Raw genomic sequence first — 18,019 nt, forward strand, 5'->3', positions numbered from 1 at the left:
CAGGTCTCCGGGTGGGATCTTCATCCCAGGCTTGGGATCATCTCCAGGGCTTGGGGGCAGCTCCAGAGCTTGGGATCAGCTCCAGGGCTGGGATCATCTCCAGGTGGGATCTTCATCCCGGGCTGGGATCAGCTCCAGGGCTTGGGATCAGCTCCAGGGCTTGGGATCATCTCCAGGGCTGGGAATCACCTCCAGGGCCTGGAATCAGCTCCAGGGCTTGGGGGCAGCTCCAGGGCTTGGGGGCAGCTCCAGGGCTTGGGGGCAGCTCCAGGTCTCCGGGTGGGATCTTCATCCCAGGCTTGGGATCATCTCCAGGGCTTAGGATCACCTCCAGGGCTTGGGATCACCTCCAGAGCTGGGATCATCTCCAGGGCTTGGGATCACCTCCGGGGCTTGGGATCTTCATCCTGGGCTGGGATCATCTCCAGGGTTTAGGATCACATCCAGGGTTTAGGATCACATCCAGGGCTTGGGATCAGCTCCAGGGCTTGGGATCACCTCCAGAGCTGGGATCATCTCCAGGGCTTGGGATCTTCATCCTGGGCTGGGATCACATCCAGGGTTTAGGATCATCTCCAGGGTTTAGGATCACATCCAGGGCTTGGGATCAGCTCCAGGGCTGGGATCACATCCAGGGCTGGGATCACCTCCAGGCCTTGTTCCATCTCCCAGTGCTCCCAGCACCTCCCAGTGACCCCCGCCTTTCTCCACACTGATCCCACCCCTCCTGTTTTCCCCCCCAGAGGACAGAAGTCCCCCCAGCTCAAGCCATGGTTGCCCCCTGGTTCCTCTGACTCCTGCCAGATTTCCAGCAACGCCGACCTCCTGGGCAGCCAGATCATCGAGCAGCTCCTGGTCTATGAGGCCGAGTCCTTCACCTTGGCCATCTTCATGTCCATCCCCCTGGAGGAGGACGATTTCCGCACCGTGCTGCACCTGGAGCTGTGCCTGGACAAGACTCACCTGTGCAATTTGGATCGAACCTTTTCCCGCATGATTTCGCAGGACGATTCTCCCAACTTCAATAAAACGACCTCGTCCCACGCTGAGTTCTCCAGCAAAAAGAAGGTGCTTCTGGAGCTGAGTGCCGGTCCCTACAATGTGACGGCTGACGTGTTCCTGGAGCTGGGATACGTCGACATAGAGCTGGAGGAACGCGAGTCCTTCATTTATTATTTGCAAAATCTAAAACCCTCCCGCTGTGGGATCCTCTAGAACCTCATAAGCAGCTCTGGACACCTGCTAGAACCCCATAAGCACCTCTAGAAGCCTGGAGACACCGCCAGAATGACATCAGAACCTATGGAACCCCCAAAACACCTCCAGAACCCCACAGGCACCTCTGAAACCCCACAGGCACTGCCAGAACCCCATAAGTGCCTCCAGAACCCCACAGGCACCTCTGGAACCCCTCACAGACCTGAGGAACCTTCAGCAGAACCTCGGGGGCACCAGGAGAACCTCGGGGGAGCCACCAAGGACCTTGCTCAATAAAATGGGAAATTCTTGCGCTTGGTCCAAAGAATTTTTTTAAGAAATAGGATTTGGGATCAGGGAGGAGGAGCCTTGGGATTGGGAGGGGCTGGGCTTAGAGGCAGGGCTGGGGTGGGGATTTGGGAGGGGGAGCCCTGGGCCCGGGAAAGGGTCTGGGGTCTGGGTTAGGGACAGAGTGATACCAGTTCCACCAGTTTAACCAGTTCAACCAGGCTGGGAGAGAAATAAACCAGTTACACCAGTTACACTGGAGAATTAAACCAGGTATAAGTGTTAAACTGGAGAATTAAACCAGCTAAACCAGTTAGACCAATTAAACTGGTGCTGGTAGAGAAATAAACCAGTTTACACCAGTTTCACTGGAGAAATAAACCAGTTACACCAGTAACACCAGTTAAATGGGTTCTGGTAGAGAAATAAACCGGTTGCACCAGTTACACTGGAGAATGAACCCAGTTAAACCAGTAACACCAGTTTAAAGGGTTCTGGTAGAGAAATAAACCAGTTACACCAGTTACACTGGAGAACTAAACCAGTTAAACCAGTAACACCAGTTTAAAAGGTTCTGGTAGAGAAACAAACCGGTTGCACCAGTTTCACTGGAGAATTAAACCAGTTAAACCAGTAACACCAGTTAAAAAGGTTCTGGTAGAGAAACAAACCGGTTGCACCGGTTTCACTGGAATGAATTCCATGGCAAAGAAGGGGCGGGGCATGGGAAGGCCCCGGTGAAAGTGAAAGTTCTCATTATTGAGTTCTCGTTATTGAACTCTCGTTATGGAGCTCTCGTTATCGATCAGGGGCAGCCGTTGGTGCCCTGGACCCGAGGGAGCGGCTGGGGAGAAACGGCAACGGCAGCGCCGGGAACCAGGGAGAGGAGCCCGGAGTGGGGGAGAAGGGTCTGGAACCAGAGAGAGCCTGAGCTGAGGAGATCCCAGAGCTGAGGAGAGCCCGGAGCTGAGGAGAGCCCGGAGCTGAGGAGATTTGGGAGCTGAGGAGATCCCAGAGCTGAGGAGATCCCGGAGCTGAGGAGATTTGGGAGCTGAGGAGATCCCAGAGCTGAGGAGATCCCGGAGCTGAGGAGATCCCGGAGCTGAGGAGATCCCAGAGCTGAGGAGATCCCGGAGCTGAGGAGAGCCCAGAGCCGAGGAGATCCCGGAGCTGAGGAGATTTGGGAGCTGAGGAGATTTGGGAGCTGAGGAGATCCCGGAGCTGAGGAGATCCCGGAGCTGAGGAGATTTGGGAGCTGAGGAGATTTGGGAGCTGAGGAGATTTGGGAGCTGAGGAGATCCCAGAGCTGAGGAGATCCCGGAGCTGAGGAGAGCCCGGAGCTGAGGAGAGCCCGGAGCTGAGGAGATCCTGATCCAGCATGGGGTTTAACATCAGCCGCTTTGTGGAAATCGAGGTCGTCAACAAGACCCAGAACATGGCCCTGAAGGACCCCAGGTGAGGCTGGGGGGACACCAGAGGGACCCTTGGGGTGCTGGGGGGCAGCTCCAGGTGGGATCTCCATCCTGGGCTGGGATCGTGTCCCAGGGCTGGGATCATCTCCAGGGTCTGGGATCATCTCCAGGGGCTGGGATCATCTCCAGGGTCTGGGATCATCTCCAGGGGCTGGGATCATCTCCCAGGTCCCAGCTCCTCCCAATGCTCCCAGCAGATCCCGGCGGTGCTGGGACAATCTCCACGTGCTCCCACCACCCCGCTATGACCCCACCCCTCAATTCCTCTCTCCAGGACCCACTTCTACAGCGGGCACAGCCTCAGTGACCCCCAGCCTTTGGTGCCCCCGGGTTCCTCCAGCAGCTGCAAGTTCACCAACAGCTCCAGGTTGTGGGGCTGTACCGGGGTCCTGGCCTACGAGGCCGACTCCTTCACCTTGGCCATCTACTTCTCCAACCCCATCGACTACAACCGATTCTCCGTGGAGATGGGCCTGGAGCTCTCCCTGGACAAGGTTCACAGGAAGGACCTGGAGGCCGCCTACGACCGCCTGGTCAGGAGCTCCCAGGGCTGCTCCAACAGCTCCATGTTCCCCTGTGTCATCCTCAAGGAAAACCAGGATAAAGTGCAGCTGAGCGCTGGCCCCGTCACGGTGACGGCCACCATGGCCAGGGGCAGGAGCGCGGCCATCAGGGTGGAGGTGGAGGAACGGGGGAGCTCGGGCGGTGAAGCCGGGATAGAGACCCCAGGTCCAGCAAGACACGCCCAGGAGAAGTGAGAACCTGCAGGACCTTCAGAGGAACCTTCCGGAAAACCCTGGACCTGCTAAGGGTGGCCTGAGAACCCTGCAGAGACCCCCAGAAACCATTAAACACATCTAGAACCCAGTGGAAACCTCTAGAACCCCATAGAGACCTCTAGAACCTTGTTGGCACATCCAGAACCCTGTGGGCATAGCTAGAGCCCCATTGTCACCCCTAGAACCCCATAAAGCACCTCCAGAACACTGTAGAAGCCTCTAGAAACCCATAGGGATGTCTAAACCCTCATAGAGTCCTCTAGAACCCCACAGGCACCTCTAATAACCCAGAGAGCCCCATAGACCCTTCTAGAACACCATAGACACCTGTAGACACCTCAAGAACCCCATAGGTGCATATGGAACCCTGGAGACACCTAAAAAACCTTGTAGGACCCTCAAGAACCCCATAGGCACCTCTAGAAACCCCACAGGCACCTCAAGAACCCCACAGACACATCTGGAACCCCACAGGCACCTCTGGAACCCCATAAGCACCTCTAGAACCCCTCACAGACCTGAGGAACCTTCAGCAGAACCTCGGGGGCACCAGGAGAAACTCAGAGGAACCACCAGGACCTTCTGGACACCCCTGGACCCTCACGGACACCCCGGGGTTGGGGTGTCCCAGCCACCCCCAATTTGGGGTGCCCCACCCCGGCCTCCCTCGTTCCATTTTTGCTTTGCTCAATAAAATGAGAATTTTCCCCACTTTTGAGTCACAGAGTTAAAACATCTGGGATTTGGGATCTGGGGACGTTTGGGATTTGGGGGGAATTTGGGGGAATTTGGGGTCTGGTGGGGGAAGAAAAGATTGGGGAGGATCTGGGATTTGGGGGATGTTTGAGCACGGGGGTGACTTGGAACTGGGGGGGATCTGGGAATGGGGAGCCTGGGATTGCACCAGGGACAGGGGAGGGAACTGGGGAGGAGGAGATCTCACATTTCCCTCCCTTTTCCCCCTCATGTTTCCCTCCCTTTTCTCCTCACATTTCCCTCCCTTTTTCCCCCCTCACATTTCTCACTTTTCCCCTCACATTTCTCACTTTTCCCCTCACATTTTTTCCCTTTTTCCTCTCACACTTCCTGCCTTTTCACCTCACATTTTCTTTTTTCCTCATGTTTTCCTCCCATTTCCCCTCGCATTTCCCTCCTTTTCTCCCTCATGTTTCCTGCCATTTCCCTCTCACATTTCCCTTTTCCCCCCTCTCATTTTCTGGATTTTCTCCCTCACATTTCCCTCCCTTTGTCTCCCCTCACGTTTCCCGCCCTTTTGTCCCCTCACGTTTCCCTCCCTTTTCCCCCTCACATTTCTCACCTTTCCCCTCACATTTTCTGCCCTTTTTCCTCTCACATTTCTTGCCTTTTCCCCTCACATTTCCTGGATTTTTTTCCTTCTTTTTCCCTCCCTTTTCCCCCTTGTGTTTCCCGCCATTTTTGTTCCCTCACGTTTCCCTCCCTTTTCTCCCCTCATGTTTCCCACCCTTTTTCCCCCCCTCACATTTTGCACTTTTCCCCTCACATTTTCTGCCCTTTTTCCTCTCTCACTTCCTGCCTTTTCCCCTCTCATTTCCTGGATTTTTTTCCTTGTGTTTTCCTCACTTTCCCCCCTCACATTTCCCTCCCTTCTCCCCTCACGTTTCCCGCCCTTTTTCCCCCTCACATTTCTCACTGCTTTTCCCCTCACATTTTCTGCCCTTTTTCTTGTCACAATTCCTGCCTCTTCTCCTGCCCTTTTCCATTCTCCAGTGTAACTGTTGTAAGTGGTTTAATTCTCCGGTGTACTGAGTGCAACTGGTTTATTTCTCTACCAGAACTGGTTTAACTAGGTAAATTCTCCAGTGTAACTGGTCCAGCTGGTTTATTTCTCTACCAAAACCAGTTTAACAGGAGTAACTGGTTTAACTGGTTTAATTCTCCAGTGTAACTGCTGTAACTGGTTTATTTCTCCAGTGTAACTAACTGGTGTCACTGGTTTAATTCTCTAATGTAACAGGTTTAACTGGTGTAACTGGTATCACTGGTTTAACTCTGCAATGTAACTGGTTGAACTGCTTAATTTCTCCAACAGAACTGGTTAACTGTTGGAGAAAGAAACCAGTGGAACTGGTTTAACTGGCTAAAATCTCCAGTGGAACCGGTTTAACTGGCTAAAATCTCCAGTAGAACTGGTTTAACTGGCTAAAATCTCCAGTGGAACTGGTTTAACTGGCTAAAATCTCCAGTGGAACTGGTTTAACCCGTTAAACTCTCCAGTGGAACTGGTTTAACTGGCTAAAATCTCCAGTGGAACTGGTTTAAGTCATTAAACTCTTGAGTTGAGCCCAGGTACCTGTTCCAGGTGCATCCCACCCGAGCCAGGGGCATCTTGGGATGGGTGACTTTCGGGATTCTCCAAATTTGGGTGAATTTTGGGTCCGTTCTTGCGCAGTTCTGAGTCAAAATGAGGAAGGAAGGGATGGGGCTTGGGAAAGCTCAAGTGAAACAGAAAGTCCTGCTCGGTGGTGGGAATCAGTTCCGTAGATCCTGAGGAGGTCGTTGGGGAGAGGGGAAAGAGCCCCGGCTGTGCTGGGAACAGCGGGAGGAGAGCCCGGAGTGGGGGAGAAGGTTCTGGAACCAGAGAGAGCCTGAGCTGAGGAGATCCCGGAGCTGAGGAGATCCCGGAGCTGAGGAGATCCCGGAGCTGAGGAGATCCTGATCCAGCATGGGGGTGAACATCAGCCGCTTTGTGGAAATCGAGGTCGTCAACAAGACCCAGAACATCGCCCTGAAGGACCCCAGGTGAGGCTGGGGGGGACCTTGTGGGGGCTCTTGGGGTGCTGGGGGGCAGCTCCAGGTGGGATCTTCATCCTGGGCTGGGATCATCTCCAGGGTCTGGGATCTCCATCCTGGGCTGGGATCTCCATCCTGGGCTGGGATCATCTCCAGGGTCTGGGATCATCTCCAGGGTTTGGGGTCATCTCTCAGGTCCCAGCACCTCCCAGTGGTGGTGGGACCATCTCCCCATCTTCCCACCCCTCAATTCCTCTCTCCAGGACCCACTTCTTCAGTGGCCACATCCTCCTTGACCCAAAGCCCTCGGTGCCCCCGGGTTCCTCCAGCAGCTGCAAGTTCACCAACAAATCGGTGTTCTGGGGCTGTAACGGGGTCCTGGCCTACGAGGTCGACTCCTTCACCTTGGCCATCTACTTCTCCAACCCCATCGACTACAACCAATTCTCCGTGGAGATGGGCCTGGAGCTCTCCCTGGACAAGGTTCACAGGAAGGACCTGGAGGCCGCCTACGACCGCCTGGTCAGGATCTCCAAGGGCTCTGCCAACAGCTCCATGTTCCCCTGCGTCATCCTCAAGGAAAACCAGGATAAAGTGCAGCTGAGCCATGGCCCCGTCACGGTGACGGCCACCATGGCCAGGGGCAGGAGCGCGGCCATCAGGGTGGAGGTGGAGGAACAGAAAGAATCGGGGGAGGAAGCTGAGGCGGAGAAACCCCGGGGTGCTGAGAGGGAGAAACCCTGGGATGTCAAGGGAGACAGGTCCAAGAGAAGTGAGAAGGAGACAGGTCCAAGAGAGACCCTGCAGGAAGTTCTTCAGGGCCTCAAGAACAGCCCTGGAAATGCGTGAACGGCCTGAGAATCCTGCAGGCATCAGCAGAACCCCATAGATGCCTCTAGAAACCCCATAGACACATTCAGAACCCTATAGACATACCCAGATCCTGGCAGACACTTTTAGAACCCCATAAGCACCTCAAGAACCCCATAGGCACAGCCAGAACCCCACAGGCACAGCCAGAACCCCACAGGCACCTCTAGAACCCCTCACAGACCTGAGGAACCTTCAGCAGAACCTCGTGGGCACCAGGAGAACCTCAGAGGAACCACCAGGACCTTCTGGACACCCCTGGACCCTCATGGACACCCCGGGGTTGGGGTGTCCCAGCCACTCCCAATTTGGGGTGCCCCACCCCGGCCTCCCTCGTTCCATTTTTGCTTTGCTCAATAAAATGAGAATTTCCCCCACTTTTGAGTCACAGAGTTAAAACATCTGGGATTTGGGATCTGGGGACGTTTGGGATTTGGGGGGAATTTGGGGGGAATTTGGGGCCTGGTGGGGGAAGAAAAGATTGGGGAGGGGCTGGGATTTGGGGGATGTTTGAGCACGGGGGTGACTTGGAACTGGGGGGGATCTGGGAATGGGGAGCCTGGGATTGCACCGGGGACAGGGGAGGGAACTGGGGAGGAGGAGATCTCACATTTCCCTCCCTTTTCCCCCTCACATTTCCCTCCCTTTCCCCTTCACATTTCCCCCCTTTTTCCCCCCACATTTCTCTCTTTCCCCCTCACATTTTCTGCCTTTTTTCTTCTCACACTTCCTGCCCTTTCCCCTCACATTTCCTGACATTTTTCCTTGTTTCTTCCTCCCTATTTCTCCTCACTTTCCCTCCCTTTTCCCCCCTCAGGTTTCCCTCCCTTTTTCCCCCTCACATTTTTTACTTTTCCCCCTCGCAATTTCTGCCTTTTCCCCTCACATTTTCTGTCTTTTTTCCTCGATTTTTCCTCCCATTCCCCCGTCACGTTTCCCGCCCTTTTGTTCCCTCACGTTTCCTGCCCTTTCCCCCCTCATGTTTCTCTCCCTTTTTCCCCCGTTTTTGCCCCCATTTCCCCGCTCACATTTTCTTTTTTCCCCCTCACAATTTCTGCCCTTTTTCCTCTCACAATTCCTCCTTTTTCCCCCTCACGTTTCCCGCCCTTTTCTCCCCTCACGTTTCCCTCCCTTTTGTCCCTCACATTTCTCACTACTTTTCCCCTCACATTTTCTACCCTTTTTCCTCTCTCACTTCCTGCCTTTTCCCCCCACATTTCCTGGCTTTTTTTGCGTGTGTTTCCCCCCCTTTTCTCCTCATGTTTCCCTCCCTTTTCCCCCTCACGTTTCCTGTTCTTCTCTCTGTCACGTTTCCTTCCTTTTCTCCCCTCACATTTCCTGCTTTTTTCCCTCTCCCATGTCTCACTTTTCCCCTCACATTTCCTGGATTTTTCCTCGTGTTTTCTTCCCTTTTCTCTTTGCATTTCCCCCCTTTTTCTCCCCTCACGTTTCCCGCCCTTTTCCCCCCTCACATTTCTCACTTTCCCCCTCACATTTTCTGCCTTTTTTCTTCTCACACTTCCTGCCCTTTCCCCTCACATTTCCTGACATTTTTCCTTGTTTCTTCCTCCCTATTTCTCCTCACATTTCCCCCCATTTCCCCCTCACATTTCCTGCCCTTTTCCCCTCACATTTCTCACTACTTTTCCCCTCACATTTTCTGCCCTTTTTCCTCTCACATTTCCTGGATTTTTTTCCTCCTTTTTTCCTACCCTTTCCTCCTCAAATACATGCTGAGGGTCCCATGCCCAGGAGGTGTTGGAGGGTGTCTGGACCCCCCAAACTCCCCCATAATGAGGATTCCCCCCCCCACTCTATGGTACCCCAAATGACTCACAGCACCCCCTTGTGGCCAGGAGCTTTTATTACCCCCAAAAAATAACCCCATAAATTTGGGGTGGGGGTCCCATCCCCGGGGTCGGGGGGGGGTGTCAGGACCCCCCAAAACCCCATAAATGGGAGGTGGGGGGTGTCTGGACCCCCCCCAAAATGTGGAGCCCCTCTCTATGGTACCCCCAATGTCACACAGCGCCCCCTGGCGGCCAGGAGCTTTTATTACCCCCCCAACAAAACCCCATAAATTTGGGGTGGGCGTCCCATCCCCGGGGTCGGGGGGTGTCAGGACCCCCCCAAAATGAGGAGCCCCTCTCTATGGTACCCGCAATGTCACACAGCGCCCCCTTGTGGCCAGGAGCTTTTATTACCCCCCCCAAAAAAACCCCCATAAATTTGGGGTGGGGGTCCCATCCCCGGGGTCGGGGGGTGTCAGGACCCCCCAAAACCCCATAAATGGGAGGTGGGAGGTGTCAGGAACCCCCCCAAAATGAGGATCCCCACTCTATGATACCCCCAATGACTCACAGCGCCCCCTGGCGGCCAGGAGCTTTTATTACCCCCCCCAAAAAAACCCCCATAAATTTGGGGTGGGCGTCCCATCCCCGGGGTCGGGGGGGGTGTCAGGACCCCCAAAACCCCATAAATAGGGGGCGGGGATCCCATAATTGTGAGGTCTGAACCCCCCAAACCCCCCCAAACGCCCCCATAATGAGGATTCCCCTCTCTATGGTACCCCCCCAATGTCACACAGCGCCCCCTGGCGGCCAGGAGCTTTTATTACCCCCCAACAAAAACCCCATAAATTTGGGGTGGGGGTCCCATCCCCGGGGTCAGGGGGGTGTCAGGACCCCCCAAACCCCCCCGGAGCCCCACAGAAGGAGGGTCCCAGCCCCAGCACGGCGCAGTCGGCGTTGGCCATGGGGCAGCGGCCGCAGCGACAGCCCAGGGCCACGGGGACGGTGACGGAGGGGTCGATGCCGGGGGGGCAGCCCCCCAAAATCCAGCGCTCGTAGCGAACCCCCGAGTAGGTGCAGGCGGCCTGGCGGGGGGGGCCCAGGGGGCTGCGGTAAACCGGTTCCTGCATGGGGGGGAGAAACACCCCGAGAATGCCCTAAAACATCCTTTAATGGTCCTCTAAAGACCCCCCAATAATTCCCCAATTCACAGCCCCATAATCCTCTGAGGACCCCCAAATTATCCCCGAAGACCCCGCCCCAGAATAATCCCCCTAATGGACACCCTGATGATCCTATAGAGACCCCGCCCCAAACCCGCCAAAACCTCAAAATCCCCCCAAAACCTCCCCCAAATCTCTTCAAATATCCTCAAATTTCCCCCCAAATTCCCTCCAAGTCTTCCCCCCAAACCCCCCAAAGTTCCCAAATTTGCCCCAAATCCCCTCCAAGTCTCCCCCAAACCCCCCCAAACCCCTCAAAATCCCCCCCAAATTCCCTCCAAGTCTCCCTCAAACCCCTCAAAATCCCCACAAATCCCCCCCCAAATCCCCCCAAAACCCCCAAACAACCCCTCCGTATTCCCTTAAATTCCCGCCAATCCACCCCAAAATCCCCCCGCAAAATCCCCAAATCCCCCAAAAATCCCCAAAAAATCCCAAATCCTCCCAAAAAATCCCCCAAAAGCCCCCCAAAAATCCCAAAACATCCCCAAATCCCCCCCAAAATCTCCCCCAAAAAATCCCAAAAAATCCCAAAAAATCCCCAAATCCCCCCCAAAATCCCCCCATAATCCCCCCAAAAAATCCCCAAAAAATCCCCAAAATCCCCTCAAAAAATCCCAAAAAATCCCCAAAATCCCCCCAAAATCCCCCCCAAAAAATCCCCAAAAATCCCCAAAATCATCCCAAAAAATCCCCCAAATCCCCCCCCCAAAATCCCCCTCAAAAAATCCAAAAAAAATCCCAAAAAATCCCCAAAATCCCCCCAAAAAATCCCAAAAAATCCCCAAAAAAATCCCCAAAAATCCCCAAAACCCCCCCAAAAAATCCCCAAAACCCCCCCAAAAAATCCCAAAAAAAAAAAAAAAAAATCCCAAATCCCCCCAAAAAATCCCCCCAGAAAATCCCAAAAAATCCCCAAAATCTCCCCAAAAAATTCCAAAAAATCCCAAAAAATCCCCAAATCCCCCCCAAAAAATCCCGAAAATCTCCCCATAACCCCCCCAAAAAATCCGCAAAATCTCCCCATAATCCCCCCCAAAATCCCCCCAAAAAATCCCCAAAAATCCCCAAATCCCCCCAAGATTCCCCCAAACCCTCCCCCAAAAATCCCAAAAAATCCCCCCAAAAAATCCCAAAAAAATCCCCAAAATCCCCCCTAAAAATCCCAAAATCCCCCCCAAAAAATCCCCAAAAATCCCCAAAAATCCCCCCCGTACCCGTGTGCGGCAGAATCCGCCGCAGGCGGTGGCGGTGACCGCGCGGCACTGGGGGCACTCGTCCTTCTCCAGCGCCACCGTCACGTTCAGGGCCCGGCACGGGGGGCGGCCGGGACCCGCCCCCAGCCCCGGCACCGCCCCCAGCCCCGGCACCGCCCCCAGCACCGGCACCGCCCCCGGCACCGGGACCGCCCCCGGCACCGGCACCGCCCCCAGCCCCGGGACCGCCCCCAGCACCGGGACCCCCGCCCCGGGCCGCGACCCCCGCCCCGCCTCGGGCTCCGCGCGGGTCCCCGGAAAAGGCCCCGGGGCCGCCGCCAGCGCCAGCAGGAGCAGGAGCTGAGGGTGGGGAGGGGGCGCTGAGTAATGATGGGGAGGGGGCCACGAGGGATGAATTGGGGTCTCGTGGCACCCCCCGCCCCATAAATTGGGGTGTGACCCCAGAAATTGGGGTCTGACCCCGTAATTCCCCCCAAATCCCCTCAAAATCCGCCCCAAAATCCCCCAAACCCCAAAGAATTGGGGTCCCCTTTACCCCCCCTTCCCCATAATTTGGGGTCCCCGCCCCATAAATTGGGGTGTGACCCCATAAATTGGGGTCCGACCCCGTGATTCCCCCCAAAATCCCCCCAAATCCCCCCCAAAATCCGTCCCCAAATCCCCCAAACCCCAAAGAATTGGGGTCCCCTTTACCCCCCCTTTCTCCATAATTGGGGGTCCCCACCCCATAATTGGGGTTTTAATAGCCCCCCCAGCCCATAATTTGGGGTCTCGTGACACCCCCGCCCCATAAATTGGGGGTCCCCGAGGTATTAATTGGGATCTCGTGGCACCCCCCGCCCCATAAATTGGGGTCCCCGCCCCAGAAATTGGGGTGTGACCCCATAAATTGGGGTCTGACCCCGTGATTCCCCCCCAAATCCCCCCCAAAATCCGCCCCCAAATCCCCCAAACCCCAAAGAATTGGGGTCCCCTTTACCCCCCCTTTTCCCCATAATTTGGGGGTCCCATCCCATAATTTGGGGTCTCATGGCACCCCCGCCCCATAATTTGGGGTCCCTGCCCCATAAATTGGGGTCTCATGGCACCCCCCGCCCCATAAATTGGGGTCTCACCCCATAATTTCCCCCAAATCCCCCCCAAAATCCTCCCCAAAATCCGCCCCCAAATCCCCCCAACCCCAAAGAATTGGGGTCCCCTTTACCCCCCCCGTTCCCCATAATTTGGGGGTCCCCGCCCCATAAATTGGGGTCCCTGCACCATAAATTGGGGTCTCGTGGCACCCTCCGCCCCATAATTTGGGGTGGGACCCCATAGTTCCGCCCCAAATCCCCCCCAAAATCCGCTCCCAAATGCCCCAAACCCCAAAGAATTGGGATCCCCTTTACGGCCCCTTCCCCATAATTTGGGGTCTCATGGCACCCCCACCCCATAAATTGGGGGTCCCCGTCCCATAAATTGGGGTCCCGTGGCACCCCCACCCCATAATTCCCCCCCAAATCCCCCCAAAATCCCGCCCAAAATCCGCCCCAAATCCCAAAGAATTGGGGTCCCCTTTACCCCCCCTTCCCCACAATTGGGGGTCCCCGCCCCATAAATTGGGGTCCCGTGGCACCCCCGCCCCATAATTCCCCCCCAAATCCCCCCCAAATGCCCCAAACCCCAAAGAATTGGGGTCCCCTTTACGGCCCCTTCCCCATAATTTGGGGGTCCCCGCCCCATAATTTGGGGTCTCACCCCGTAATTCCCCCCCAAATCCCCCCAAATCCCCCCAAAATCCGCCCCAAATCCCCAAGAATTGGGGTCCCCTTTACCCCCCCGTTCCCCATAATTGGGGGTCCCCCCGCTGCAAAATTGGGGGTCCCATCGCCCCCCCCACCCCATAATTGAGGGTCCTGCCCCAATATTTGGGGTCCCCCCCATAATTTTGAGCCCCCCCCCCCCCCAATATTTGGCGAATTCTGAGCCCCCTCCCCAATATTTGGGGTCCCTCCCATTATTTCGAGCCCCCTCCCCAATATTTGGGGTCCCCCCATAATTCTGAGCCCCCCCCCCCCAATATTTGGCGAATTCTGAGCCCCCTCCCCAATATTTGGGGTCCCCCCCCATTATTCTGAGCCCCCTCCCCAATATTTTGGCTACCCCCAGAATTTCGAGCCCCCTCCCCAATATTTGGGGTCCCGCCCATTATTTCGAGCCCCCTCCCCAATATTTGGGGTCCCCCCCATAATTCTGAGCCCCCTCCCAATATTTGGGGTCCCCCTCATTATTTCGAGCCCCCTCCCCAATATTTGGGGTCCCCCCAGAATTCTGAGCCCCCTCCCCAATATTTGGCGAATTCTGAGCCCCCTCCCCAATATTTGGCGCCCCCTCCCCAATATTCGGGGTCCCCCCCTCCCCACAATTCGGGGTCCCCCCCTCACCTGCGCCCCCCCCATGGCGCTGCCGTTCCCTCTCCTCTTTTTGGGATTTTTTGGGGGGGGGTCCGGGATGGGTCCCCCCCTTTATTTCCCCTCCCCCCCCCCCAAGGTTGTGCGGGGGTGGGGGGAGGGGCACCAACCCTCCCCTCCCCCCCCCCCTCCCCAAATTGTCCTTGACGCCCCCTTTTTTTTTTTTTTTATTTTTTAAATTTTTTTTTTTGGGGGGGGGAGGGGAAAATTGTTGGGGTCCCCCCCTCCCCCCTCAAGGCCGGGCTATCCCAGAATCCCCCGCGGCACCGCTTGACCCCTCCCCCCCCCTTTCCCTTTCCCCTCCCCCACTTTCCCCTCCCCCCCCCCCCCGGGTTATTTTTAGCTCCCAGCGTCCAATTTCTGCCCCTCCCCCCCCCCAAAAAAACCCCTAAAATTTGGGGTTTTCCCACCCAAAATTTCAGCTCCACCCCCCCCCCCCGAAATTATTGGGGTGGTCCCAAAATGGGGGGGAGGTCCCCTAAAAATTTGGGGTTTCCCGCTAAATATGAGGCTGCTGCCCCCCCCCCAAAAAAATAAAATATTGGATTCTTCCAAATATGGGGTTCCCCCCCCACCCCAAAAAAAAAATGGAAAATCCCACAAAAAATGGGGCCAAAAATTGAAATTTTTTTTTGGGGGGGGGGGCTGCTCACTAAATATGCGCCCCCCCCCCTCCAAATTTGGGGTGACTCCGCCCCTTAAATGTGACCCCCCCCAAAAAATGGGGACCCCCCCCTCCCTCCCAAGTGTGGGGAGACCCCAAAATGTGAAAAAAAAACCCCAAAAAATTGGGTCTAAAATGGTGAAATTTGGGGGTTTTTTATTTCTTCCCCTCCCCCCACTCGGGTTTATTTTTGGGGGGGGGAGGGGAGGGGGGGTGGGGGAGGGGCGCAGCTGCTGCGGTCACTCAGCGCCGGGCACTCCGTGGTCACTCTGTGGTCACTCTGTGGTCACTCTGTGGTCACTCAGCACCGGTCACTCCGTGGTCACTCCGTGGTCACTCGGCTCTGGTCACTCTGTGGTCACTCCGTGGGTTCTCCGTGGTCACTCCTTGGTCACTCCGGTCACTCCGTGGGCTCTCTGTGGTCACTCAGCTCCGGCCACTCAGTGGTCACTCTGTGGTCACTCCGTGGTCACTCGGCTCTGGTCACTGCCTGCGGTCACTCCGTGGTCACTCAGCGGTGACTCAGCACTGGTCACTCCGTGGTCACTCCGTGGTCACTCAGCGCCGGTCACTCCCTGTGGTCACTCTGTGGTCACTCGGCTCCGGCCACTCAGCACCGGTCACTCTCTGTGGTCACTCTTGGCAGTCACTCCGTGGTCACTCCGTGGGCTCTCCGTGGTCACTCAGCGCCGGTCACTCCGTGGTCACTCTTGGCAGTCACTCCGTGGTCACTCCGTGGGTTCTCCGTGGTCGCTCCACGCCGGTCACTCTGTGGTCACTCAGCTCCAGCCACCCAGCGCCGGTCACTCCCTGTGGTCACTCGGCTCTGGTCACTCCGTGGGCTCTCCGTGGTCACTCAGCGCCGGTCACTCCGTGGTCACTCCGTGGGTTCTCCGTGGTCACTCCTTGGTCACTCCGGTCACTCCGTGGGTTCTCCGTGGTCACTCCTTGGTCACTCCGGTCACTCCGTGGGCTCTCTGTGGTCACTCAGCTCCGGCTACTCAGTGGTCACTCCGTGGGTTCTCCGTGGTCACTCGGCTCTGGTCACTGCCTGCGGTCACTCCGTGGTCACTCAGCGGTCACTCAGCACCGGTCACTCCGTGGGTTCTTCGTGGTCACTCGGCTCTGGTTACTCCGTGGTCACTCCGTGGGTTCTCCGTGGTCACTCAGCACCGGTCACTCTCTGTGGTCACTCGGCTCTGGTCACTCTGCGGTCACTGACTGTGGTCACTCAGCACTTGTCACTCCGTGGTCACTCCGCGGTCCCTTGGCTCTGGTCACTCCGTGGTCACTCTGTGGGTTCTCCGTGGTCACTCAGCGCCGGTCACTGCCTGCGGTCACTCAGCTCCGGCCACTCAGCTCCGGTCACTCTGTGGGCTCTCCGTTGTCACTCGGCTCTGGTCACTCCGTGGTCGCTCCGTGGGCTCTCTGTGGTCACTCCCAGTGGTCACTCCGTGGTCACTCAGCTCTGGTCACTCCGTGGTCACTCCTGGCGGTCACTCGGTGGTCACTCCGTGGTCTCTCTGGGGTCTCTCTGTGGTCACTCGGCGGTCACTCCATGGTCACTCTGTGGTGACTTGATGGTCACTCCGTGGTCTCTCCGTGGTCACTCATCGGTCACTCTGTGATCTCCGTGGTCACTCATCGGTCACTCCTTGGTCACTCCGTGGTCACTCAGCGGTCATCGGTCACTCCGTGGTCACTCCGTGGTCACTCTGTGGTCTCTCAGCACTGGTCACTCATCGGTCACTCAGCGGTCACTCTGTGATCTCCGTGGTCACTCCGTGGTCACTCCGTGGTCACTCTGTGATCTCTGTGGTCACTCCGTGGTCACTCGGTGGTCACTCTGTGATCTCCGTGGTCACTCATCGGTCACTCTGTGGTCACTCGGTGGTCACTCATTGGTCACTCAGTGGTCACTCAGTGGTCACTCAGCTCCGGCCATGCTCCGGCCGTGGTTGGTGCAGCTCCTGCTGGGGCTGCTGCTGCTCGGGGGGGGCTCGGGAGACCCCGACCTTCATCCTCATCATCATCATCCTCATCATCCTCATCATCCTCATCACCCTCAGCAGAGGGATGAAGGCTCCCCCAGTGACCCCCAGCTTCATCCTCATCATCATCCTCAGAGGGATGAAGGCTCCCATGGAGACCCCAACCATCATCATCATCATCATCATCATCCTCAGCAGAGGGATGAAGGCCCTGGTGGAGACCCCAACCATCCTCATCCTCAGATGGATGAAGGCTCTGCCGGTGACCATCATCATCCTCATCATCATCATCCTCTGAGGGAGGAAGGCTCCCATGGAGACCCCCACCATCATCATCATCATCACCAGGAGGAGGAGGAGGAGGAGGAGGAAGGAACCCCCGGTGTCCCCCATCACCATCATCATCATCCTCAGAGGGACGAAGGCTCCCACCATCATCATCCTCAGAGGGACGAAGGCTCCCATCATCATCACCACCACCACCAACAGGAGGAGGAGGAAGAAGCCCCCAGTGACCCCCACCATCATCATCCTCATCATCCTCATCCTCAGAGGGACGAAGGCTCTCCTGGTCACCACCACCATCATCATCCTCAGAGGGACGAAGGCTCCCATGGAGACCCCCACCATCATCATCATCATCCTCATCACCGAGAGGAAGAGGAGGAGGAGGAGGAAGAACCCCCCAGTGACCTCCACCACCATCATCATCATCATCACCACCATGGCGACGGGCGGGACGAAGGCCACGGCCACCGCGAGGATGAGGAGGGTGAAGGCCGCCAGCGCCGTCACCACGGCGACCATGACGACGACGACGATGAAGGCCAACACCGCGAGGGCGACGAAGGCCGTCGCCATGGCGACGATGACGATGAAGGCCGCGAGGAGGCCGAAGGCCGCCAGGATGAGGAGGAGGAGGATGATGATGAGGATGAAGGCCACGCCCCCCACCCCCACACCCCGCCCAGCTCCGAGGATGATGAAGATGACGACGATGATGAAGATGAAGATGGCGCCCACAGCTCCGAGGAAGATGAAGATGAAGATGACGATGATGATGATGAAGATGAAGGTGGGATTATTATTTTTTGGGGGGGGGGGCGGGGTCCTAAAATTTGGGGTGACCCCTCCTGGACCCCTCCCCAAATTCCAGGGAGCGAGGAAGAGGAGGAGGAGGAGGAGGAGGAGGAGGGTGAGGCTGAAGGGCGGTACCGGCCCGGCTCCATCTGCAGCTACTGCGGCTACTGCAAGGTGAGGGAGGGTTTGGGGTGAATTCGGGGGATTTTGGGAAAATTTGGGGGGT

General features: G+C 56.6%; 3 protein-coding genes across 3 annotated transcripts; 1 reads left to right on the forward strand and 2 right to left on the reverse strand.

The window, feature by feature from the left end:
- Positions 1–6,252: 6,252 nt before the first annotated feature.
- On the forward strand, positions 6,253–7,755 carry LOC139586915 (uncharacterized). Its single transcript, XM_071420598.1, has 2 exons — positions 6,253–6,517; positions 6,772–7,755. Exons 1-2 carry the CDS (start codon positions 6,441–6,443, stop codon positions 7,355–7,357), a joined length of 663 nt encoding a protein of 220 aa, XP_071276699.1. The 5' UTR covers positions 6,253–6,440; the 3' UTR covers positions 7,358–7,755.
- Positions 7,756–9,972: 2,217 nt separating this feature from the next.
- Positions 9,973–14,148, reverse strand: LOC139586907 (lutropin subunit beta-like). The gene is made up of 3 exons (XM_071420588.1): positions 14,032–14,148; positions 11,609–11,947; positions 9,973–10,292 (listed from the first exon to the last, which is right to left on the reverse strand). The coding sequence occupies exons 1-3, from the start codon at positions 14,044–14,046 to the stop codon at positions 10,056–10,058; spliced, it is 591 nt and encodes a 196-aa protein (XP_071276689.1). The 5' UTR covers positions 14,047–14,148; the 3' UTR covers positions 9,973–10,055.
- Positions 14,149–14,858: 710 nt separating this feature from the next.
- Positions 14,859–18,019, reverse strand: LOC139586914 (uncharacterized). Its single transcript, XM_071420597.1, has 2 exons — positions 15,373–18,019; positions 14,859–15,108 (listed from the first exon to the last, which is right to left on the reverse strand). Exon 1 carries the CDS (start codon positions 17,572–17,574, stop codon positions 16,654–16,656), a length of 921 nt encoding a protein of 306 aa, XP_071276698.1. The 5' UTR covers positions 17,575–18,019; the 3' UTR covers positions 14,859–15,108; positions 15,373–16,653.

Source organism: Agelaius tricolor, unplaced genomic scaffold (genome assembly GCF_023055355.1).
Source record: "Agelaius tricolor isolate 1412-34295 unplaced genomic scaffold, bAgeTri1.0.p SCAF_152, whole genome shotgun sequence".
Taxonomy (NCBI): domain Eukaryota; kingdom Metazoa; phylum Chordata; class Aves; order Passeriformes; family Icteridae; genus Agelaius; species Agelaius tricolor.

Bases quoted from the DNA above. Each gene is read 5' to 3' on its own strand.
- LOC139586914 (XM_071420597.1), bottom strand. From the start codon at position 17,574: ATGGCGACGGCCTTCGTCGCCCTCGCGGTGTTGGCCTTCATCGTCGTC.
- LOC139586915 (XM_071420598.1), top strand. From the start codon at position 6,441: ATGGGGGTGAACATCAGCCGCTTTGTGGAAATCGAGGTCGTCAACAAG. The intron at 6,518-6,771 runs GTGAGGCTGGGG...TCCTCTCTCCAG, and splicing joins ATCGCCCTGAAGGACCCCAG to GACCCACTTCTTCAGTGGCC.
- LOC139586907 (XM_071420588.1), bottom strand. The intron at 10,293-11,608 runs GTACGGGGGGGA...CCCCCCATGCAG, and splicing joins GCGGATTCTGCCGCACACGG to GAACCGGTTTACCGCAGCCC.